The following is a 25643-nucleotide window of genomic DNA, read 5'->3' as shown; positions in this document are numbered from 1 at the left end:
GAGATCCAGCTTTAAAGGACGAATTCACTGATCTAGTAGTAGGATTCCGTTTTGCTCAAAAAATATTAAATAGTCTTGTTATTTGGTAACATGAGATTTTAAGTAAACCATGTAAGCAGAATGTGCTAAAACATTTGTTCTAAAATGGAGTCTCTTAAACCATTGTGGTTCACGTTATCTTTTATTCACTTTTTTAAATGGTGACTTTTTTTTTAATAGCAATGATAGCACTGATGGGGAGCCAGAAGAAAAGAGACGGAAAATAGCAAATGTTGTTATTAATCAGTCTGCAAATGATTCCAAAGTCTTGATTGATAATCCAGAAAGTTCTTCCTTAATTGAAGAGGTACTATTGAAATATAACCCAAAGTGTCTATTGAAATTATTTATACTTTTTCAAACTGATTATGTCAGAGTATTGATAATGTTGAGAGACATTTTATTGGTAAAAATCTTCTTTACTTCACTGAAAGTAAAAAAAGAAGTAATACAAATTATTAAAGCCAGATTACTACTACTAAGCCTATAAATAAATATACTTATTGAATTACTTAAGTTGTTAGCATTAAGTAGACCTTTTGAACTAGTAGTAATTTGTTTTTTCTGATTCAGACAAATGAATGGCCTCTGGAAAGCTTTTGTGAAGAGCTTTGCAATGACCTTTTTAATCCATCCTGGGAGGTAAGATTTCTTCATTATAGTTTCTTCAGCTTTATTTTTTGTGGTAATGAAGGGAATAGTGTCAAAAACAATATACTTTGACATTCGCCTGTGGCATTCTTAGGACACATCTTGAGTAGAAAACTTTAGACTGATTTTTACCTTTAATATCCTTTTAATCATATGCTGAAATGAATTGTTTGTTTGTTTGAAAGAGTTATAGAGAGAGGGATAGGGTGAGACAGAGATCTTCCATCCACTAGTTCACTCCCCAAAGGCCGCAATGGCTGAGCTGGACCAGGCCAAAGACAAGAGCCAGGAGCTTCTTCTGGCTCTCCTACAAGGGTTCAGGGGCTCAAGCACTTGGGCCATCTTTCTCTGCTTTCCAATGCCATTAGCAGGGAGCTGAATCAGAAGTGGAACAGCCAGGACTTTAACTGGCACTCACATGGGATACTTGTGTTACAGACAGCAGCTTAACCAGCTAAGCCACCATGCCAGCCCCTCACTTTTTTTTTTTTTTTTTTTAAGATTTATTTATTTATTTGAAATCAGAGTTACATAGAGAGAGGAGAGGCAGAGGAGAGGGTGATGGCTCACCCTCCAGTCAGCCGCAATGGCTGGAGCTGTGCCGATCTGAAGCCAGGAGCCAGGAGCTTCTTCAGGGTCTCCCACATGGATGCAAGGGCCCAAGGACTTGGGCCATCTTCTACTGCTTTCCCAGGCCATAGCAGAGCTGGATCAGAAGTGGAGCAGCCGGTTCTTGAACCAGCACCCATATTGGATGCAGGCGCTTCAGGCCAGCTGCGCCACAGTGCCGGCCCAGCCCCTCTTTTTTTCATCTATAATCTAAAGGTTGCATATCTCTCACCTATGCAATAAAAATTGCTTCCTTTTCTTTAAAAGTGGATAATTTCGAATGGTCAAGACCAGTAGTTCAGTCAGCTTTTTAAAAAAAAAAAAAAAAAGATTTATTTATTTACCTGAAAGAGCTACACAGAGAGAAGGAGAGGCAGAGAGAGAGGTCTTCCATCCGCTGGTTCACTCCCCAGATGGCCACAATGGCCGGAGCTGCACTGATCCAAAGCCAGGAGCTTCTTCTAGGTCTTCCCACGTGGGTGCAGGGTCCCAAGGACTTGGGCCATCCTTCACTGCCTTCCTAGGCCACAGCAGAAAGCTGGATCGAAAGTGGAGCTGCTGAGACTCGAACCGGCACCCATGTGAGATGCTAGCACTGCTGGCAGTTGATTTACCTGCTACGCCACAGCACCAGCCCCTAAATGTTCTTTAAAGAAGTATTTCAGAGGTTAAAAAGCTGACTGGAGGGGCTGGCCGCCGCAAGTAAAGCCACCACCTGCAGTACCAGCATCCCATATGGGCAACGGTTCGAGTCCCTACTGCTCCACTTCATATCCAGCTCTCTGCTATGGCCTGAGAAAGCAGAAGATGGCCCAGGTCCTGGGGCCCCTGCACCCACATGGGAGACCGGGAAGAAGCTCCTAGCTCCTGGATTCGGATTGGTGCAGCTCTGGCCGTTGAGGTCAAATGGGGTGTGAACCAGCGGATGGAAGACCCCTCCCTCCCTCCTTCCTTCGCTCCCTCCTTCCCTCTTTACCTCTCTCTCTCTCTCTCTCTCTCTCTCTCCCTCTCTGTGTAAAAGTTCTCAAGTAAATAAAATAAATATTTTTTTAAAAAAGAAAATCTTTAATAGGTCCCAATACATAAGAGATGAAAGTGAAGTTCCTGGGGCCAACGCTGTGGCACAGCGGGTTAAAGCCCTGGCCTGAAGCACCAGCATCCCATATGGGCGCTGGTTCTAGTCCTGCTGCTCCTCTTCCGATCCAGCTCTCTGCTATGGCCTGGGAAAGCAGTGGAAGAGGGCTCAAGTCCTTGGGCCCCTGCACCCACGTGGGAGACCCAGAAGAAGCTCCTGGCTTTGGATTGGCACAGCTTTGGCTGTTGCGGCCATCTGGGGAGTGAATCAGCGGATGGAAAACTCTTTGTCTCTCTCTCTCTCTGTAACTCTGTCCTTCAAATAAATAAATCTTTAAAAAAGAAAAAAAGGGGAAGTTCCTCTGGGTTAAGTTGAGGGATGATAGTCTCAGTCCATTCTGTCCTCTTCTAGATGGCACTTGGGTGATTTGGAGAAAACAGCTTTGAAATTCCTTTTAGCTGCCTCTCTGTTCCTGAATGGGGTCTTAAATAAGTATAAAGAGTGTCAATGTACAATTTTCTTCCCTTTCAAATGACACTGGATAAAGTGTCCTCATCTCTGAGAAAAGGGATTTATCCCTGGGCTATAGTGAAACATTAACCATGAGACATTTTTCTTGAATTTTCTTTTGGCACTTACCACTGATAGCTTTGGATCTTAGTTTTAGAGCTTGGTTTTGTGTATATATTCTAAAAATATCACTTTTTTTTTTTTTTTTTTTTTTTGATAGGCAGAGTGGACAGTAGAGAGAGAGAGAAAGGTCTTCCTTTTTTTGCCGTTGGTTCACCCTCCAGTGGCTGCCGCGGTAGGCGCGCTGTGGCTGGCGCACCGCCTGTTCTGATGGCAGGAGCCAGGTGCTTTTCCTGGTCTCCTATGGGGTGCAGGGCCCAAGAACCTGGGCCATCCTCCACTGCACTCCCTGGCCACAGCAGAGAGCTGGTCTGGAAGAGGGGCAACCGGGACAGGATCGGTGCCCCGACGGGGACTAGAACCCGGTGTGCCGGCGCTGCAAGGCAGAGGATTAGCCTATTGAGCCACGGCGCCAGCCCAACTTGGTTTATTTTTATTCTAGTTTTTTAAAAGTCCAGTAGTATCCCTTTTTCACATTAAAAAAAAAAAGTTAAACTGGATTTCTTAAACATTTAAAATCTGCCAGCTATTTCTTGGTTCTTTTTAGGTTCGACATGGTGCAGGCACAGGACTTAGGGAAATTCTTAAAGCTCATGGGAAAAGTGGTGGTAAAATGGGAGACAGCACTTTAGAAGAGGTAAGTGTATGAAGACAACAATTAGCTTCAAGTTTTGCTAGTTGGCCTCTTTTTTTCATTATATGGAAGTAACAAAAGTATGGGTTATACAGTAGGAATGAGAGGTAAATAAGCGGAAGAAATATGGGAAGATGAATATGAGGAAAACAGTAAGAATGGTACGAAGAAATTATTTATAGAAAGATGAAAAATGAGCAACATATTTGTAGTTTGTAAAAACTGATAATATAGATAGGTATATGATAGGGATACTTGTATCAGAGCAAATTTACATAATTGCTTTCTCTTTGTGTATAAATAACATAATCAAATCCATGCATTTTAAGAATCAATCAACGAGGATGTGATTAGTATAAAGATAATAATTGGAACTAATCTACTTTTTGGTGGTTGTTCCTACAGTTTAAAATAATCTGTCCCAATATTTTTTATTTTGGACCTAATCTCTAATTAGTGATCCTCCCAGTCTTTAAAGTGTGATCTCTGTTATTGAAGAATGATTATGTGTTAACAGATGATTCAGCAGCACCAAGAATGGTTGGAAGACTTGGTTATTAGACTGCTTTGTGTTTTTGCATTAGACAGATTTGGAGACTTTGTTTCTGATGAAGTAAGTATCACCTAAGTGAGACTTTGCCCAAATTTCAAATTCTACGAAGTAAGTTTTCTGCAATTAGGAATTTTCTTTTTTTCACATCTTAGGTTGTAGCACCAGTTCGTGAAACGTGTGCACAGACATTGGGTGTGGTTTTAAAACACATGAATGAAACAGGAGTTCATAAGACTGTGGATGTGCTGCTAAAATTACTTACACAGGAACAGTGGGAAGTTAGACATGGTGGTCTGCTGGGAATAAAGTATGCATTAGCAGTTCGTCAGGTAAATACTTAAGTTTTTGAAGATTGTGTGGAAGGGTTTTTTTTTTTTTCTTGGTTTATTTTCATTAGTTAAACTAAGTGATTCTAGATTTTTAGTGTTACAAATAAGCCTGTCCTTCAAAGATTTGCCTTCTCAAGACAGTGTAATAGAGGTAGGTGGTACTGCTTGAGAATTTAATCATGGGGCTGGCATTGTGCCTCAGTGGGTTAAGCCGCTGCTTGCAATGCCAGTGTCTCATATTGGAGCACTAGTTGATGTTTTCACTACTCTGCTTCTGATCCAGCTCCCTGCTACTGTGCTAGAGAAAACAGCAAAATTGGCTCAAATACTTGGGTCTTTGTCCTGACCTCAGAGACCCAGATAGAGTTTCAGGCTCCTGACTGGTCTGGCCCAGCCCCACTGTTGTAGTCATTTGGGTAGTGAACCAGTGGATAGTTCTGTCTTCATTTCTCCCCTCACCCCAACTCTGACTTTCAAATAAATATTTTTTTAAAAATTAAGATTTTAATTATGTTGTTGGCCCCTTAAAGTCAAGGATGATTTTTCTTCTTTAATCCATTGTTGCATTTAATTATTTCATCACTTTTCATGATTTGACTTTTTTAATTCATTTAAATATTTTTGAATACAAGTTCTGAGGTTGTTAAGACCCTGTGCTGGGGCTGGCGCTGTGGCATAGTGGGCTAAGACACCTCCTGTGGTGCCAGCATCCCATATGGGCGCTGGTTCATATCCTGGCTGCTCCTCTTCCAATCCAGCTCTCTGCTATGGCCGGGGAAAGCAGTAGAAGATGGCCCAAGCCCTTGGGCCCCTGCTCCCACGTGGGAGACCTGGAAAAAGCTCCAGGCTCCTGGCTTTGGATTGGCCCAGCTTCAGCAGCCATTTGGGGAGTAAACCAGCTGATGGAAGACATTTCTCTCTGTAACTCTGTCAAATAAATAAATCCTAAAAATAGAAAAAAGACTCTATGCTGAATTGTACAGGATACATACAGAAGTAGACATGAAAAAGTTAGAGTAAGCATAAAAGCAGACAACCAAATATCATGTGTTTTTTGGTTTTTTGTTTTGTTTTTGTTTGTTTGTTTTTTTTTTTTTTTTTGACAGGCAGAGTGGACAGTGAGAGAGACAGAGAGAAAGGTCTTCCTTTGCCATTGGTTTACCCTCCAATGGCAGCTGCAGCTGGCGTACCGCGCTGATCCGAAGCTGGGAGCCAGGTGCTTTTCCTGGTCTCCCATGAGGTACAGGGCCCAAGCACTTGGGCCATCCTCCACTGCACTCCCGGGCCATAGCAGAGAGCTGGCCTGGAAGAGGGGCAACCAGGACAGAATCCGGCGCCCCGACCGGCACTAGAACCTGGTGTGCCAGTGCTGCAAGGTGGAAGATTAGCCTATTGAGCCGCAGCGCCGGCCGAGAATGTGTTCTTGTTTTATTTTTGTAATAAGGCTTTAATAAAAAGAAAATGCAGGCAGCCTTACCATTTTCATACAGGGAGACAAGTTCTGAGAAGTTACATGCCTTGCTCAAGTTTACAAAGCTAGTTAACGTTAGTACCAGAACTAGAAACTGGATGGTGTGTTTCATAGTACAGTGTTTATTGTATTGCCATACTGTAGGATAAAAATACACACAAATTCACATTGTTGGTGCTAACTGTTGTTTTTTTTAGTTTATTGGAAACTGTCTGATACGCTGTTTGTCATATTATGGCTACGAATTGGGTTCATAAATTGACCCACAAAAGCTTATTTGTAAACTTTTTGGTAAACTAATAGTTTTAGATAATCTATGTACACATCCTACATGTTTGTGAAACATTGGCTTAGAATTCCAGTATGAGATGCTAGTAAAACATTTCTCTTTTTCTCTATTTCTTTTTTTTTTTTTTTGCTTTCTACATAAATATTGTTTTTATTACCAGAAGGAAGCGACCGCTTTGTTGACAGAATTAAAAACTTCCACAAATAGTTGCTTTGACCCTGTGATTAAGTGTGTCAGCATTATGTGTGTGTAAAGATTTGTTTATTTGAAAGAGTTAGAGATCTTCTCTAATTCTCCCCAGATCACTCCCAGATGGCCACTTCCTAGATGGCTATGATAGCTGGGGCTGGGCCAGGCCAAAGCCAGGAGCCAGGAGCTTCTTCCAGGTCTCCCACATGAGTAGTAGGGGACCAACCACTTGGGGCATCCTCCACTGCCTTTCCCAGGCCATTAGCAGGGAGCTGGATTGGAAGTGGAGCAGCCAGGACATGAACTGGCCCACATACAGGACGCTGGCATCACAAGTGGAAGATGGTGGCTTTACTCATTATGCCTGTGGTTTTGTTTTTTTGTTTTTTTTGTTTTGTTTTGTTTTTTTAAGATTTATTTATTTATTGGAAAGTCAGAGTTAGAGAGGGGGGAAGAGACAGATCTTCCTTTAACTGATTCATACCCCAAATGGCTGCAATGGCCAGTACTGAGCCAGGCCGGAGCCAGGAGCTTCATCTGAGTCTCCCATGTAGGTGGTAGTGCCTAAACACTTGGAGGTGCCATATTCCACTGCTTTTCCCAGGCCACTAGCAGGGAATTGGATTGTAAGTAGAGCAGCCTGGACACAAACCAGTCCCCATATGGGATGCCAGCATCGCAGGCTGTGGTTTTGCCTGTTACACGCAGTGCCGCCCCAGCGCCACCTCAGCAGAGGAAGAGAAAGAGGCATGAAAGTAAAGGGAGGATTATGTTACAGGAATTTTTATCCATGTATATAAAAAACATTTGAGGGGTAGAAAGAGCACCCCAAGTGCCCACAGCTGTGGGAGATCAATCCAGGTCTCCCTTGTAGGTGGCAGAAATCCTATTGATCCATCACTGCTGCCTCCCAGGGTATGTATTAGCAGGAAGCTGGAATCCTCAAGAGCCAAGAATTGAACCCAGGCACTTCAGTTTGGGGTTACCAGTATTTTAACATCTATCTGAAAGAAAGATTATGAATGAGGAACTAGATGGAGACCAGCACTGAACTTTTTTTTACACCTGTTTAATTTCTCTTAATTTTTCATAGAATTGGCCAGCATTTTCAGGGCCTATGGGATTGAACTGCACACCTTACTTTCCATTATGACTTCTTAATGCTCTGAACTAGCTTTTCTTTTACCTTGTACTGTGTATCAGAATGGAACCTCCCCATCTTAAGGAAAACTGACAGGCCTTTGGTTTTTGTTTTTGTTAAGGTTTATTTTACTTAGTTGAAAGAGAGGGAGAGAGAGAAGGATCTTGCATCCACCAGTTCATTCCTCAAATAGCTGCAATGGCCAGGGCTGAGCCAGGCCGAAGCTAGAAGCCAGGAGTTTCATCCAGGTCTCCACGTGGGTGGAAGGCCCCAAGGACCTGGGCCATCATTCCACAGCTTTCCCAGGTGCATTAGCAGGGAGCAGGGTGAGAAGTGGAGCAGTCAGGTGTGGTATGTTGGTATCTCAGTTGGCTGCTTAACCCTTTATGCCACAATGGTAATCCCTGAAAATTTTTTTTTTTTTTTTAAGGCTTATTTTACTTACTTGAAAGGTAGAATTACAGAGGGACAGACAGAGAGGTCTTCCACCCACTGATTGACTCCCCAAATGGCCACAGCAATCTGGGCTGAACTAGACCAAAGCCAGGAGCCAGCCAGCAGCTTATGGCTCTCCCAGGCGAGTGCAGTGCAGTTCTCCCACTTGGGCAGTCTTGTGCTACTTTCCCAGGCTCATTAATGTGGACCTGGATCAGAAGTGAAGCAGCAGGAACTCCAGCCAGCACCCTTATGAGATGCTGGTATTGCAGACGGTGGCTTTATGACACAGCAGTGCCCACCCCAGTCCTTGACTTTTTTAAGGTTTTCTTTTCTTTTTTTTTTTTAAACAGTCTACAGCCACACATTTCCTTCTCATTAATGCCCATAGATTTCAAGCTCACTCACTTACTCTCTGTTCTCTCTCTGCTTTTTCTGTCCCTTTTAGTCCCTTCTCCCTGTTTCCCCCTAAGAACACAACCTGTTTTTCTGTACTCTGAGCCTCTGCAGAAAACAGAATTACATGCAAATGGAAAATGCCTTCCTGGATTTTGAAAAGTTACCCGTTTAATAGCAAGACCAGTTCTCAGTAAGAGTCCTAGTTTATAATCAGGGGAGTGATCTCTGGGGACTGATTATCATGGGGAAAATAAAAAGATTAGATTAAAATAGAAGCATGGGGCCAGCAGTGTTGTGCAACAGGTTAAGCTGCTGCAAGTAATGCTGGCAGCCCATATGAGCACTAGTTAAGTCCTTGATGCTCCAGTTCCAATCTAGCTCCCTGCTAATGCTCCTAGCAAAGCAGCAGAGGATACCCAAGTATTTGGGACCCTGCCTCTCATGTGGGAGACCTGGGTGAAGCCCCTGGCTCTTGGCTTTGGCCTGGCCCAGTCTTGGACCTTAACGTTTATTCAGGGAATGAACCAGCAAATGGAAGATATTTCTGTTTCTCCCTCTCTCTGTAACTCTGCTTTTCAAATAAATATTTTTTAAAAAAGAAATATGAGAAGCAGGAAGATACAGCTTTTCTTTCCTTATTCTCTTATGCCTCCTTTGGTTGTCAGTTTCATTGAATGAGAAATGGAAACTAAAGTTCTAGCACTGGTGTATGTGTGTGTGTGTGTGTTCATAAGATATTTATAGTCTTACCTCAAAAACATGTTTGATGCTTGTTTGAGAGGTGGACAGAGAACTCCCATCCACTAGTTCACTTCCCAAGTGCCCGCAGCAACCGGAAAGGGCTGGGCAAAACCTAGTAACTGAGAATTCAATACAGGTCTTCATGTGGGCGCCAGAAGCCCAAATTCTTGACCCATAGTCATTGCTTCCTGGAGTCTGCATTTACATGAAATTAGGGTCAGGAGCCAGAGCTGCGTATATTGAACCTAAATGTCCCTGCCCTTGTTCTGATATTTTAAATCCTGTTAAATGATACAATACTTAATGCTATTTTTATCATTTTAAAATGGGATTTGTGGGGCCGGTGAGGTGGCGCAGTAGGTTAATCCTCTGTCTGCGGCGCCAGCATCCCATATGAGCACCGGTTCTAGTCCCAACTGCTCCTCTTCAGATCCAGCTCTCTGCTATGGCCTGGGGAAGCAGTGGAAGATGGCCCAAGTGATTGGGCCCCTGGATCCATGGTGGAGACCCAGAAGTTCTTAGCTTTGGATCAGCCCAGCTCCAGCCGTTGCGGCCATCTGGGGAATGAACCAGCAGATGGTTCTCTCTCCCTCTGACTATCTATAATTCTGCCTCTCAAATAAATAAATAAATAAAATCTTTTAAAAAATAAAAATTTTTGGCCAGTGCCACGGCTCACTAGGCTAATCCTCTGTGGCACCGCTAGTCCCGTTTGGGGCACCGGTTCTGTCACGGTTGCTCCTCTTCCAGTCCAGCTCTCTGCTGTGGCCCAAGTGCTTGAACCCTGCACCCACATGGGAGACCAGGAGAAAGCACCTGGCTCCTGGCCTCGAATCGGCACAGCGCACCCTCTGTAGCAGCCATTTAGGGGGTGAACCAACGAAAGGAAGACCTTTCTCTCTGTCTCTGTCACTGTCTAACTCTGCCTGTCCAAAAAAAGAAAATTTTTTTTGGGTACAAACTGATGAGATCTTTACTAATAATATACTGAATCGATCTTCTGTATATATAGATAATTGGAAATGAAAAAAAAAAAAAACCCTGGTGTTAAATTGGAAATGGCATAGAAAATTAATTAATTTTTTAAAAAAATATTATGTAGGATCTCTGTCTTTAATGTGCTATACACTGTTATTTAATGCTATAACTAGTACTCCAACAGTATTTTTTTCACTTTGTGTTGCTATATGGGGGCAAACTGTTGAAATCTTTACCTAATATATACTAAACTAATCTTCTGTATATAAAGAGAATTGAAAATGAATCTTGATGTGAATGGAAGGGGAGAGGGAGCGGGAAAGGGGAGGGTTGCGGGTGGGAGGGAAGTTATGGGAGGGGGGAAGCCATTGTAACCATAAGCTGTACTTTGGAAATTTATATTCATTAAATAAAAGTTTAATAAATGAAAAAAAAAAAAAAGGGATGTGTTAGATAGGGCTCTGTTAATACAATTTTCCTTTCCTGATTCTTTAAGCAAATATTAGAATGTCTGGTTTCATGTGGCAAATTTAATAAATGTTTAAATACTATAATTATTACATAGCAAATTAATCTATTTTGTACTGTTTTACAGGATGTAATTAATACTTTATTGCCTAAAGTTTTAACTAGAATAATTGAAGGACTCCAGGACCTCGATGATGATGTCAGAGCTGTTGCTGCAGCATCATTAGTGCCTGTAGTAGAAAGCCTTGTCTATCTTCAGACTCAAAAGGTAAATTAAATATTTTTACATTTATTTCAATAGAGCATGTTTACAGTTGGGACATGGAATATTAGTAAAAACGTTGAGTACCTTTTTCTCTTTCATCCTTAATTTTCTTGTGACAGACACCCCTGTGTTGCATGCAGTCTGGATTATATACTGTCTTTGGGAAGAGTGAATTAATCTATTAATCTGCTTCCCCCTTTGTGTACATAATATACAGAGAATTTCCTTGGGAAGAAAGCTGCTAATTCTTCTTTATTTTATTCCTGGATTTTAGACCTATGTGATTTTTGATTTTAGTTCTTGGCTTTTGGTTTTTTAATATAGGTTCAGCTTTTGAACTATAAGATCTAACTAACTTTTTCATTTTATTATGAAAACTAGAGTACAAAGTTGGAAGTAGAGCAAGCAGTATTTTCAGAGCTCAAAAACTAAATTTGTCTTTTCATGATGGTTAGTACTTTTTTAAATGCACTAAACTTGCTTTGCAGAGAACATGTCTTGTGTCCCCATACTGTATTACTTTCAAAGTTTAACTTTATATAAGATAGAGTAGTGGCTATTTTATTTTCTGAATTTCCTGCTCACTATGATCCTGGTTAGGATAGAAAGTGCAAAAGTGAGTTGAATGGCACTAAAAAGAGGAATATAAAGAAGTGCTGAAGGCAAATGATGTCTCCTTAACTTCATTCAAGACTTCCGTTTTTAATTCATCCGTGGTCATTGGAAGTGTATATTTTGTTAAATCAGTAGTGGCTCCTGGGGTACAATCTGGCAGGGCTTGTGAATATTTTTGTGTAAAATTGATATCTGTTTTCTTGAAAACTGATCTTGTAGGTACCCTTCATTATAAATACGTTATGGGATGCTCTTCTGGAATTAGATGATCTAACAGCTTCAACAAATAGTATTATGACTCTTCTTTCATCCTTATTAACTTATCCACAGGTCCAACAATGCAGGTAATTATTTCTAATTAGTGAAATAAAGTAAAAAGCCTTCATACACCTTTCCAGATAATTAAGCTAAATGTACAGTATTCTAGCACTGTAAGTTGGGATGCTGAAGACCACTATTTTCAGGAGTCTTTTCTTTATTCTCTAGCCACCAGCACATTTAGGGCAGGAACTTTTAGAAAGGTCATTTTCCTTACCCTTGGGTAACTTTGGTTATATAATTAATGTGTCCATCCTAAAATAGTTTTACTTAAAAAATATAATCATCACATAGTATTTCCACCACTAACCCCAGAATGTTGGATTTTAGCTTTATTGAATAGCTTAGTTAATACAATTACCATTGAACATCCTCTGTGAACTTTCTCTTTTTAATGTTTATTTCCTGAACTCTGGTTTTTATTTCAGTAATTATAAATCAGAAAGAGAAAACATAATAATTTGATATAACACCCCAGACAGAGATCAGGGGAGGCCAAAAATATACACTGAATTTAAGCTATCTCCAGTTTTCTTATCCTGATATTTGAAATGAAGCTCAGCTGATTAGTGTATTTCCTACCTTTTGGACTGGCTCTTGTATATTAGTGTCTGCATTAATAGAATCCTTAGAGTTACAGAAAAAAAGTATTGTGCAACTTTTAAAAAATACAAAGTTAATTTCTGTTCTTTGCCTACTGAGAGCATTCAGTGCATGTTTCCATGATTATAGGTGATTTATGTTGCTATGAGTACTTCTAGTGAAAATCGTATGTTTATAAAAAGCATGTAGAGAATGTTTCAGAAAATACTGACCTATTGGTAGTACTTTAATGCTGAATTTAGGTTAATAGGACAGCCCATAGGTAGGAATAGTAAAATGAATACCTCTAAAAGCAGAAGAATTGATAACTTGAAATAGTAGTGCATATGTGGTATTTCTTAGTTTTCAGAAACTTCTGTTACTAATTAAAGCCATAGGAATTAAGTAAATCTGTGTAAAAGCTTTCCTTAAGCTGCAAAATGCAAAGATTGTTAATTTTTCAAAAGTTAGTAAATTTTTTCTGTGAAGGTTCAAGTAATGAGTATTTTTGCTTTTGTGGGCCATAGAAAATCTATTGAAACTACACACTTCTGGCATTGCAGTATTAAAACAGCCATAGATAATATGGAACAGAGTGAATGTATTTTAATGTTCCATTAAAACTTTTATTTTAAAGAATGAGTGGTATTGATTTTGCCTGTGGGCCTTTAGTGAATGCTGAAAGAAACACTAGATAATAGAAGCATGTGTAAGAATGTAGTGAAAGTTCTGTTACTTCAATATGAAATAATGTAGTTTTCCATCTTTTGTTTCAAAATTGCCTTATTAGAAAATGTGCTTCAAATGTTGTGATTTTTGGCAGATACTTTCTTGCTTATGTATGAAGAAATGCAGCATGTCATTTGGAGCATGAATAGTTACACTATTAACAAGGCTTTGTTAAGATGCTTTTATGTATTTTGAATCTTTTTTTATGCCTGCGTGTGCATGTGTTTAAATTACAATTTTATATGTGAATTTAGTAAATGTTTAAGCATAAGAAGTAATGCTCATACAAACCTGTGTAAGTAATGAAATTGTGTTAATAGACTTTCTGAGGGGAACCACAAAGGATGAGCAAGTAGTTACACTGGCATATTTTTTTGTTCATGCCTTTTTCTACAGAGGTATATATTTCAGATGCTAGTTATGAGTCATTTTAATTCCAGGTAACTTTTTTGTTTTGTTTTGTTATTTTGGTGAGGAATTTGAAGGGTTTATTATGCAAGAGGAGAAGCTCAGTCCTTCTTAGTGATACTTTTCTCATAGTGGCCAGGACACTGCTTAGCTCTCCCTACTTCCCCTTGGTGTGGGTGTGTCTCCTTACCCTTTTTTTTGGGGGGCGGGGTGTTTGTAAAGATTTATTTATTTATTTGAAAGGCAGAATTACAGAGAAGCAGAGGCAGAGAGAGAGAAACATCTTCCATCCAATGGTTCACTCCCTAAATGGCCGCAACAGCTAGAGGTGAGCCAATCCAAAGCCAGGAGTCTGGAGCCTCTTCTGGGTCTCTCACATGGGTGCAGGGGTCTGAGGACTTGGGCTATCTTCCACTGCTTTCCTAGGCCATAGCAGAGAGCTGGATCAGAAGTGGAGCAGCCAGGACTTGAACCGGTGCCCATATGGGATGCCAGCACTGCAGGCAGTGGCTTTACCTTCTACACAGCCGTGGTGGCCCTCCTACCCTTTTCTTGATGAACATGAGGGACCCTTTGTCCTTGGAGAATGTGAGCAGCTCACACATCTGGATTTTGTCCCACACAGACATGGTGTTCCTGATGAGGCACCTGCGGCAGTGGTCACCTTGTGGCCTTTGTTAAGGCCCCCAACCATAAGGTAGCCTGGAGCCATGGCTGATGCTTTTCAGTGGCTGCTGTGGCAGAATTAATTCTAGGTGACTTTTAGAATGACTTGGGAATGTGACATGAATCCTGTAGTTCAAGATAACTTAGGTTTGGCTTTGCTTATTTCCTCATTTAAAATTTAATCTGTGAGAAAGAAATTTGAGTTTTCTTAACTTAATAAGGCTAAATTGAGGTAACAGTTTTCTCAGCTTCTACGTAGCACCTCTTGGTAATTTGATACATGGCAGAGTTGGCTCCAAAAGTGGATTCCAGTTAGTGCTAAAGATTAGCAATCCTGATAGTGTGGGCCAACTACTAGCTAGGATACATATGTCATTTTCCCGAGTAAGAATAGTTAAATTGTAATTTATTGGACAGTTCTAATTTGATAAAGGTAATTCATGGTATTAGTGCCACAGGAGAACCTAATGTTCAGATTTCTGCATTTTTTAAAAAAAAAATTACTTATTTTTATTTATTTGAAAGGCAGAGTTACAGAGAGAGGAAGAGAGTATCTTCCATTACTTCCCAAATGGCTACAACAACCAGGGCTTGGCTGGGCCAGGCCAAAACCAGGAGCCTGGAGCTTCTTCTAGGTCTCCCATGTGGGTACAGGGACCCAAGCACCTGGGCCATCTTCTGCTGCTTTCCCAGGTGCATTAGCAGGAAGCCGAATCAGAAGTGGAACAGCTGGCACTGGAATCAGCGTCCATGTGGGATGTCAGATTCGCAAATGGAGGCTTTATCTGCTCCACAACACCGGCCCCTTCTGCAGTTCTTTGTCTGCTTTTGCTCTGCCTCATCTGGTGCTGTAATAGCAGTTTTGAATGAGGATGTTAAAGTGAAATGTTCATATGAAAATTGTATTTTTTAGAAATTATCAAAAGCATTGTCGACATCACTAGATCCATATGAGAATAATTTTTAGATAATGTATCTATAGAGTTTCAACTGAGAATAAGATTAATTTGTGCTTTCTTTATCAGTATTCAACAGTCACTCACAGTTTTAGTTCCACGTGTTTGGCCTTTTTTGCATCACACTATATCATCAGTTCGAAGAGCAGCATTGGAAACTCTGTTTACGTTATTATCAACACAAGATCAGGTAAGAATTAATAACTATGTAAAAACTTTTAAGCTTATAAATTAATTTTATAAAATTTTGTAATTGAAGACCAAGAGAATGCTGGGCATAGTAGAAGTTATATACTAACCATGTCGACAAATAAGAATATAAGCACCATGAGGGCAAAAATATTACTGTTCTGTTCTCAGGTTATATTCTTGGAAGAGTGCTAAGCACATAGGAGATCCTTAGTAAATATTTATTGAATGAATGGTTTATTAGTCCCTTTTGTTGGAGATATGTTACTTAGTCTCTGCTTGCTATGTATGGCTTACTAATGGGTGGTTGGCCGACAGTACCCATCCTGGGTTACAAAGGCTGTATAAGAAGCTCTGAAGTGTAACTCTTAAACTGACCACAGAATTCCTGAATGCGTACCTCCTCATAAGGATTATCAACCTTACTGGCATGCTATTTCCAAAGATAATGTACTTCGAGAGTCAGATACTGAAGTGCCTACAGAAATCATTCAGGTATTAGTCAGTGTGTGAAGGAAGCCTGCAGGGAGCTGTGCATCACATTTCTATGTGTTTTTTAAGATTTATTTATTTAGGGGCCGGCGCTATGGCGGTAGTGCATGAAGCCTCTGCCTGCAGTGCCGGCATCCCATATAGGCACCGGTTCGAGTCCTGGCTGCTCCACTTCCGATTCAGCTCTCTGCTATGGCCTGGGAAAACCATGGATGTTATTATCCAACCATTAGAAATAGTGCCGGAGGCTGGCGCTGTGGCATAGTGGGTAAAGCCGCCACCTGCAGTGCTGGCATCTCACGGGTAAAGCCGCCACCTGCAGTGCTGGCATCTCACGTGGGCGCTGGTTCGAGTCCTGGCTGCTCCACTTCCGATCCAGCTCTCTGCTATGGCCTGGGAAAGCAGTAGAAGATGGCTTAAGTCCTTGGGCCCCTGCACCCGCATGGGAGATCCGGAAGAAGCTCCTGGCTCCTGGCTTCAGATTGGCGTAGCTCCGGCCATTGAGGCCAGTTGGGGGTGAACCAGCGGATGGAGGACCTCTCTCTCTCTCTCTGCCTCTCCTTCCCTCTCTGTGTAACTCTTTCAAATAAATAATTTTTTTTTTTAAAGATTTTTTTATTTATTTGAAAGGCAGTTACAGAAAGGGTGAGGTGGAGAAAGAAACATCTTCCATATGCTGGTTCACTCCCCCAAATGGCCACAATGGCTGGAGGGGCCAATCCGGAGCCAAGAGCTTCTTCCAGGTCTCCCATGCGGGTGCAGGGGCCCAAAGACGGGCCATCTTCTGCTGCCTTCCCAGAGAACTGGATCAGAAGTGGAGCAGCTGGGGCTGCAGCTGTGGTAGAGCAGGAAAAGCCTCTGCCTGCAGTGCCAGCATCCATTATGGGCACCGGTTCAAGTCCCAGCTGCTCCACTTCTGATCCAGCTCTCTGCTTTGGCCTAGGAAAGCAGTAGAAGATGGCTCAAGTCCTTGGGCCCCTGCACCTGCCTGAGAGACCTGGAAGAAGTTCCTGGCTCCTGGCTTTGGATCGGCGCAGCTCCGGCAATTATAGCCAATTGGGGAGTGAACCATCGGATGGAAGACCTCTCTCTCTGTCTCTCCTTCTATTTCTGTGTAACTCTGACTTTCAAATAAATAAGTCTTTTAAAAAAAATGGAGCAGCCAGGACTCGAACAGACACCTATATGGGATGCCCCTGCTTCAGGCTGGGGCTTTAACATGCTACGCCACAGCTCCGACCCTCTGTTTTTTAAAAAGATTTATTATTCATTTTATTTATTTGGAAGAGTTCTGTGGTAGGGAGATAGAGAAGACTTCCATCTGTTGGTTCGCCTCCCAAATGGCCGCAACGGCCAGGGGTGTGCCAGTCTGAAGCTATGAGCCCAGAGCTGCTTCTGGGTTTCTCACGTGGGTGTACAGGGGCTCAAGCACTTGGGCTATTTTCTGCTGCTTTCCCAGGCGCCTTAGCAGGGAGCTGGATCAGAAGTGGAGCAGCCAGGACTCGAACCAGTGTCCGTTTGAGATGCCAGCGCTGCAGGAGGTGGCTTAACAGGCTTTGCAACAGCACCTGCTCCCTTCATTTCTATTTTTAAAATAACCTTGTAGGTGAAATAAAATGTTTTAGAGGAAGTATCAACAAAGAATCCATTCTTCAAGCATGCTGTTATACATAGATACTACAGTTTGGGCTAGTCATCTTTTTTTTGTTTTGTTTTGTTTAAAGATTTATTTATTGCAAAGGGAGAGTTACAAAGAGAAAGGAAGAGAGGTAGAGAGAATCGATTCCATCTGCTGGACCAGTCATCTTCAAAGAATGGGACAGTAGATTATTACATAAAAATGTTTTTTTGAGTATTGACTAACCATCTGTTTCCATTTGAATTAGGAGTATATTCACATAGATTTCCTTCAATCTGCAGCATCACAACTGTTAAGAGCTTTTGTCAATAGCATCTGTAAATTTTGTTTTGCATTATCCTTGTGATTTCTGTCTAATCAGAATTTTCTGTGTCAGTACTATAAGGTCTATTTTATAATTCCATCAAGCATGGGCTATGACAGCTGACATAGGTTGTTCTTAATTTTCATTTTTTTGTGTGTGTCAGTTTTACAATCTATTTATTTAAAAAAATTTTTTTTGACAGGCAGAGTTAGTGACAGAGAGAGAGACAGAAAGGTCTTCCTTCCGTTGGTTCACCTCCCAAATGGCCGCTGCGGCCAGCGCACTGCGCCAATCTGAAGCCAGGAGCCAGGTGCTTCTCCTAGTCTCCCATGCGGGTGCAGGGCCCAAGCACTTGGGCCATCCTCCACTGCACTCCCAGGCCATAGCAGAGAGCTGGCCTGGAAGAGGGGCAACCGGGACAGAATCTGGCACCCTGTCCGGGACTAGAACCCTGTGTGCCGGCGCCACTAGGCGGAGGATTAGCCTGTTGAGCCACGGCGCTGGCCAATAGTTTTACAATCTTTACCTAAATATTTCTGTTGTAAGTGTTCAGTTTGCCATTGATGGACCTTTTGAAGTTACCTGACTTCTTCTCTTCCCACAGTTCTCTTTTATATAGACTTTATTTGTTTTTTAAAGATTTATTTATTTATTTGAAAGAGTTACACAGAGGAAGAGAAAGAGATCTTCCATGACTGGTTCACTCTGTAGATTGCTGCAAAGGCTAGGGCTGGGCCAGCCTGAAGCCAGGAGCTTCCTCCAGGTCTCCCACATAGGTGGCAGGGGCTCAAGTATTTGGGCCATCTTCTGCTCTTCCCAGGCCATTAGCAGGATGCTGGATCAAAAATGAAGTAGCCAGGACTTGAACTGCTGGGAATACAGAGTCAGCTTAAGTACAGAGAGAGAAAATGCACCTCATCTTTGAATTACTGTTAACTATTCTGGTTTCAGTTTCTAACTTGTCAACCTGTTCCTCTCAAAACTCCAGTCATTTTTGTTCCCTTGAAATTATTTTGATTATCTTTAGTATATTTTTTGTTTTGCTTTAGAAAATCCAGGCTTTTTTTTTTCTTTTTTCTTTTTTGACAGGCAGAGTTAGACAGTGACATAGGGAGACAGGACTAGAACCTGGAGTGCCAGCGCCGCAGGCGGAGGATTAGCCTAGTGAGCCGCGGCACCGGCCCGTAGACTTTTTGAGGAAGATGAACTTATTCTTTTTTTTTTTGACAGGCAGAGTGGATAGCGAGAGAGAGAGAAAGAGACAGAGAGAAAGGTCTTCCTTTTTGCCGTTGGTTCACCCTCCAATGGCTGCTGTGGCTGGCGCATCGCGCTGATCCGAAGCCAGGAGCCAGGTGCTTCTCCTAGTCTCCCATGGGTGCAGGGCCCAAGGACTTAGGCCAACCTCCACTGCACTCCTGGGCCATAGCAGAGAGCTGGCCTGGAAGAGGGGCAACCGGGATAGAATCCGGAGCCCCAGCTGGGACTAGAACCCGGTGTGCCGGTGCCGCAAGGCGGAGGATTAGCCTGTTGAGCCACGGCGCCGGCCTGAACTTATTCTTAAAATTAATCTGTGTATGCATGCTTGCACATCTCTAAAATGTCCTTAAATAGAACCATAGTTAATACTGCTACAGATATTTATGAAATCTTATTTTCATTATTTTTCTCTGAGGCATACCATGACATCTGTGAAAATAAACTGTTTAATTCCTTTGCCTTTATCAGTGATGGTAATGTGAAAATGTTAGCAGTCTGGCTTCCTAGGGAACATGAAATAGGAACTCTTAGTAAAAACAGTTTCTTTTGGCTGTGAGTCACAATCAGGATGTAACTTTTTTGCTAAACTAGCAGCTGGATAATCAGAGTGAAGGAATTTACCATTTACTTTTCCTTTCTGTATTGTTTTTTAAGCCAGTAACTATATATTCAAAAGTATGCATACTCATGAAAGTCTGTGTATGTCAGTGAACTGTGGGGCTATCCAAATTAATTCATGCTTATACCCAGTAATCATTGGAGCCAGAATTTGACTCCACGGTCTAGAAAGATAAGCTTCCAGGCATTAATTTCCTGTTTTGCCGTGTTAACTGACTAGGTCAACTTTTCCATCACATTTGTATTACAATCTTTGAATCATTCAAAAATTTCAGTTTCTACTACATTAACTTTTGTTAGAAGGGCAAGCTTAGTCAATACTTGAGGCTATACATGAGTCTGATTTGGAATCTAAGGCTTTTTAATTTAGGATGCTAGAAAAATTAATATAATGTGTTTAGAGAAGGAAACAATGACAAAAGGAATAGACTTGACTAATTCTTTGGTCTTCTAGAATGTTAGCATAATTAGGCCAGGCTTTTTAAGATATGAAAAGGGGAGAACAAAGTTAAAATATTTAGCTTGCTTTCAGTAAATGTTGGTTGGAAAAAATATAGCACAAGGCATTATAAATTGTCTAAATATGGAGACTTTTGTTTCCTTTGGCCATGGATCAAAATAGGTTTTCAGAGAAATTTAACGTAATTCTGTGATTCATCAGAGTTGTAGCCTCTCTCCTGATCTTCTCTTCAGTCTCCAAGAGCATTTGATATGCTGGTGGAAATGAGGTTGAATTTGCCTAAAGACAGGAATCAGGTGTAATACTGGTAAGATCTACTTCATGTAAGATGCCAATGCTGCCAGTTAGGGATCTGTTTCTGAGCCACTTCACTACCAAATGTGTTGTTTCGGTAACTGATACCAAATGTGTGGGCTCTTCCCCTGACACTGAACAATTCTGTCAACTCTCTAGACACCAACTGGATGTCTTTAGATTCAGTTCTGGGGTCAGCATTATGGCACAGAGGGTTAAGCTGCTTTTTGCAATGTCTCCAGTTAGAGTGCTGGTTTGAGTCCCGGCTACTCCATTCAAATCCAGCTGTTAATATGCCTGGGAAGGCAGTGGATGATGGCTTCAGTGCTTGGACTCCTGCCACACATTCTGGATACCTGGATGGAGTTCCTGGCTCCTGGCTTCAGCCTGGTTCATCTGTGGCTGTTGCAGCTATCTGGATAGTGAAGCAGCAGATGGAAGATCTTTCTGTCACTCTACCTTTCAAATAAATCCATCTATCTTAAAAAGAAAAAAAGTCCAGTCCCATAGATTGCCCCCACTTCAGACAGCAATTGCAAGTTTTGAGCCTCTCTCATTTTTGACCGACTAAATTGGGGGTTCCCATGACTCCCTCTTTAGGTTTAATAATTTGCAAGGATGACTCATAGCACTCAGAAAATCACTTGCAGTTACTGGTTTAGTGTGAAGGATGCAATTCAGGTAGCCAAATGGAAATAATGTGCAGAGCAAGGTATGGGAGGTGATGCTTAGACCTTCTCTGTCCTCTCCAGATGTGCCACCCTCCCAGGGGTGGCACATAATAATAAATCATCCCTGGTGAGCTGTTAAAATAATACCATTATAGGGCAGATATTGTGGCACAGCAGGTTAATTTGCCACTTGGGATGCCCACATTCCATATTGCAGTGCCTGGCTCATATCCCAGCTACTCCACTTCTGATCTTTAGTCTTCTGTTAATGCATCCCGAAAGACAGCAGTTGATGGCTCAAGTGTTTTGACTCATGCCACCCATGTAGGAAACCCTGGAGGACTTCCAGGCTCCTGGCTTCAGCCTGATCCAGCTGTTGGAGGCATTTGAGGAATAAACCAGTGGACTAAAGATCAGTCTCTCTCTCTCTGCCTTTCAAGTGGATGAAATTAAATAAAACATTTAAAAAACAGTAATACCAGTAGTGAACAAAACCCATGTTGCTTTTTTGCAGCTGTATCTAAAAGGCACTATTACCTCTTAAGCTTGTCTAGTTACTCAGGTGGGCCAAATTTGACTCACAGATAGATGTTTTCCCAGCCCTATTATTTATTTTCTACTGAGGAGACTATATACTATGCTGTTGAAGAATCTCAGTTTTTCTAGTGCTAATTTTTTTAAAGATTTATTTATTTGAAAGGCAGAATTACAGAGAGAGAAAGAGACTCTTCCATCCACTGGTTTACTAGGAACCAGGAGTCTCATCCAGTCTCCCATGTGGGTGCTGGGGCCCAAACACTTACTCTCTCCACTGGAGCTAGATCGGAAGTGGAGCAGCTTGGACTTGAACTGGTTCCCAATGATGTGGGATGCCAGCATTGCAGGCGGCAGCTTAACCTGTTAGGTCACAGTGCCAGCCCCCTAGTGCTAATTCATAGGATGGTCACCACAGTTGGGTTTGTTTTTTTAAGTCTATTTTCTCTTTGTAGACTTAATTTGTTTTTAAAATGGACTTTCTTAGTGCAATTTGAGTTCACAGTAAAATTGAGCAGAAGGAACAGATCTGTCCCCAACAGCTGCCTCTATATCAACACTCCTCTAATTTATTTGTCCATTTGCCTTTTGAAGAATATCTTGGTTGCTTCCAAGTTTTGGCAGTTATGAATAAAGCTGCTGTAAACATCTATGTGTAGGTTTTGTGTGGCTACAAGGTTTCATCTCCTTTAGCTAAATATTGAAGTGCACAGTTGTTGGATTGTATTATAAATGTATGTGTAGTTTTGTAAGAAACTTGTAAACTATCTTTCAAATTAAAGTACCATTTTGCATTTCCACAAATAATGAATGAGCGTTCCTGTTACTATATATCCTGGCCAGCATTTGATGTTGTTAATGTTCTGGTTTTGGCCATTCTTACAGGTGTATAGAGGTATCTCATTGTTGTCTGAGTTTGCATTTTCCTGGTAACATAATATGAACCATTTTTTTTCTATGCTTATCTGCCACAACTTAATTTTTTTTAGAGCAGTTTTAAGTTCACATCAAAATAGAAGGAAAAGTATAGTGTTGCCATGTACCACATCCCTACCCTATCCAAATCCTCCCCCGTTGTCACCATCTTCCACCAGAGTCATAAAAAACCAATAAACATACACTGGCATATCATCAGACAAAGACAGTGATTTAGATTAGGGCTCATTTTTGATGTTGTAGTGCCTAGGACTTTGATAAATATATAGTGTCAGGTTTCCATAATTACAGTGTCATACAAAATAGTTTCAATTCCCTAAATACATGTGCTCTGTACTCTGTATTCTTTCCTCTTCCTGGTTGTTGTAGTAATTATAAAGTAGAATTTACTGAAATAACAGTTTGTAATTGAAGATTTCTATAGTTTATATCACATTTATTTGTTATAAATATAGAGGAGAAGTTCTTTCTCTCGATGTGGCTTTGGGGTCTGTAAGCAACTATCTGGATTACCAGTGATGGACATAAGGGTATGGGGAGACTTGGATGAAAATTAAAAATGAAAAGATAATGTAGAAGAGTGATATTAAATCATTTGCTTTTTGCTATTACAGTTTTCTTCTTACAGATTAAGATTATTCCTAATTATCTCTGGTGAGAAAAGAGAGAACTTTTTCTGAGTTTCCTTTTTCTTTTCCATAAAAAGTAGAATTGAAGCAGAACAAGTTAGTGTGGTCCCCTGCTGGTGATTTTTTTAGGTTGTTTTAAACTTCTTCCAAACTGCCATGAGAACTTGCGCCCTGGTCCTTTTTTTTTTTTTTTTAAAGATTGATTTATTTATTTGAAAGGCAGAGTTACAGAAAGGGTGGGAAACAGAAAGGAGAGAGAAACATCTTCCATCTGCTGGTTCATCCCCTCAGATGGCCACAATGGCTGGAGTGGGGCCAATCCAGAGCCAAGAGCTTCCTCCAGGTCTCCCATGCACGTGCAGGGGCCCAAGGAGTTGGGCCATCTTCTGCTTCCCCAGGCCATAGCAGAGAGCTAGATCAGAAGTGGAGCAGCCAGGACTCAAACTGGCACCCTCATTGGATGCTGGCACTGCAGGCAGCAGCTTTACCCACTATACTACAGCGCCACTCCCTCCCCCCCAGTTCTATTTTTGTTATTAGTTTTCTGTTATCTAGAAAGTTATAGGTAGCTTTGTAATTTAAATATGCATTATCCTTGGAACTTGTGAATTTTTGGAATTTCAATTAAAATTTTAGAATTTCTCTTTAGTCTCTCACAGGCATTGTATTTTTTGCTTTAAAAGAGTCATTTTGGGCTGGCGCCGTGGCTCAGTAGGCTCATCCTCTGCCTGCAGTGCCGGCACACCGGGTTCTAGTTCCGGTCGGGGTGCCGGATTCTGTCCCAGTTGCCCCTCTTCCAGGCCAGCTCTCTGCTATGGCCCGGGAGTGCAGTGGAGGATGGCCCAAGTGCTTGGGCCCTGCACCCGCATGGGAGACCAGGAGAAGCACCTGGCTCCTGGCTTTGGATCAGCGCGATGCTTTGGCCGCGGTGGCCATTGGAGGGTGAACCAACAGCAAAAGGAAGACCTTTCTCTCTGTCTCTCTCACTATCCACTCTGCCTGTCAAAAAAAAAAAAAAAAAGAGTCATTTTGTGGGGTCAGTGCCATGGCGCACTAGGTTAGTCCTCCACCTGCAGCGCTGGCATCCCATATGGGCGCCGGGTTCTAGTCCTGGTTGCTCCTCTTCCAGTCCAGCTCTCTGCTATGGCCTGTGAAAGCAGTGGAGAATGGCCCAGGTTCTTGGGCCCCTGTACCCGCATGGGAGACCAGAAAGAAGCACCTGGCTCCTGACTTCGGATCGGCACAGCTTGGGCCATTGCAGCCATCTGGGGAGTGTAAGACCTCTCTCTCTCTCTCTCTGTCTACCTCTCTCTGTAACTCTGTCTTTCAAATAAATAAAAAACTTTTTTTTTTTAAAGAGTCATTGTGGGGCATGGGTGATACTGTGAACTAATTACTAGTTTTTCTGATAGTTGGTCTTAGTGAGCTTGTAAATATTTGAACAGCAGTAGACAATATATAGGATCCCTTATTCTGGACATAGTAGGTATTTAGTAAGCACTCTTTGGTTGCTTGATTTCTGTGAGCTTTTGTAATTTCTCCAACCTCTTCAAAAAAATAGGATATTTGGTGTCTCAAAATCTCATCAAAATTTATTGCCAGTAGAACATTTTTGATAAAGCCATGCAGTCTTTTTCATGGTAATATTTCTATTATTTTACTTGTATATCTGGTAAGCTGACATCCAAGAATTAAATGTTATAGCTTTAATTCTGTTTTTGTTTTCAGAACTCATCATCTTGGCTTATACCTATCCTGCCTGATATGCTCCGACACATTTTTCAATTCTGTGTTTTAGAAAGCAGTCAGGAAATTCTGGACCTCATTCACAAGGTACACAATGAATATATCTCTATTGTGTTTTAAAATTTACTTTGTAAATTTTTAAAAAATTTTCTCATAGTTGCTGTTCTGTTTGTCAGGATTTTAGAAAATAGAGATTTGAAAAATCTGGCATCCTAATTTGCAAGGTGACATGGGAGTTAAGTTCTGGTTGACCACGTTTTTTCCTCCTCTTACTATATGACCTCCTAAACATGTGTTTTAAGCATTTTCTGATACCCTCAGTAAAGTAAAGAAAGACTGCTGTTCTTTAGCCCTCATTTGCTGTTTCTCAGTAGGCTTATAGATCCTGCAAAGTATCTTTCTGGATCTATTGATACTGTACAATCTCATAATCAGAGTTTTCAGATTTGTGGATTTTCCTTTTAGCAAGATTTGTCATAAAAGTTATGTTGGAATATGATAGGACTTGATACATTTAATAGCACTTATAAGGGAAATGGCACTTTTTTATCCTCAGAATCTGTAGCTAGTCTTGAATTTTTGTTACTCGTGTTAACAACCTTGGATTAACAGTGATGTTATTTCTATATATTGGTCCTAGCCTGTGAAATGTTAGGCATCAAAAAGGATACCTTATTGTATGAGATCAGGATTCAGGCTTACAC

General features: G+C 41.3%; 1 protein-coding gene across 2 annotated transcripts in view; it reads left to right on the top strand.

The window, feature by feature from the left end:
* BTAF1 (B-TFIID TATA-box binding protein associated factor 1) overlaps nt 1-25643 on the top strand; it is a 97930-nt gene that overhangs the window by 32356 nt on the left and 39931 nt on the right. For both annotated transcript variants that reach the window (XM_062215060.1, XM_062215061.1), the window contains 9 exons: nt 220-346; nt 613-681; nt 3552-3641; nt 4156-4251; nt 4344-4520; nt 10759-10899; nt 11731-11855; nt 15240-15360; nt 24922-25026. In XM_062215060.1, the coding sequence (XP_062071044.1) occupies nt 220-346; nt 613-681; nt 3552-3641; nt 4156-4251; nt 4344-4520; nt 10759-10899; nt 11731-11855; nt 15240-15360; nt 24922-25026 (1051 nt within the window). The remainder of the gene's footprint in view (nt 1-219; nt 347-612; nt 682-3551; nt 3642-4155; nt 4252-4343; nt 4521-10758; nt 10900-11730; nt 11856-15239; nt 15361-24921; nt 25027-25643) is intronic.

This window comes from Lepus europaeus, chromosome 17 (assembly GCF_033115175.1).
Source record: "Lepus europaeus isolate LE1 chromosome 17, mLepTim1.pri, whole genome shotgun sequence".
Classification (NCBI taxonomy): domain Eukaryota; kingdom Metazoa; phylum Chordata; class Mammalia; order Lagomorpha; family Leporidae; genus Lepus; species Lepus europaeus.
Note: the sequence above shows the minus strand (reverse complement) of the source record. Positions and strands in the feature narration are given on the sequence as shown.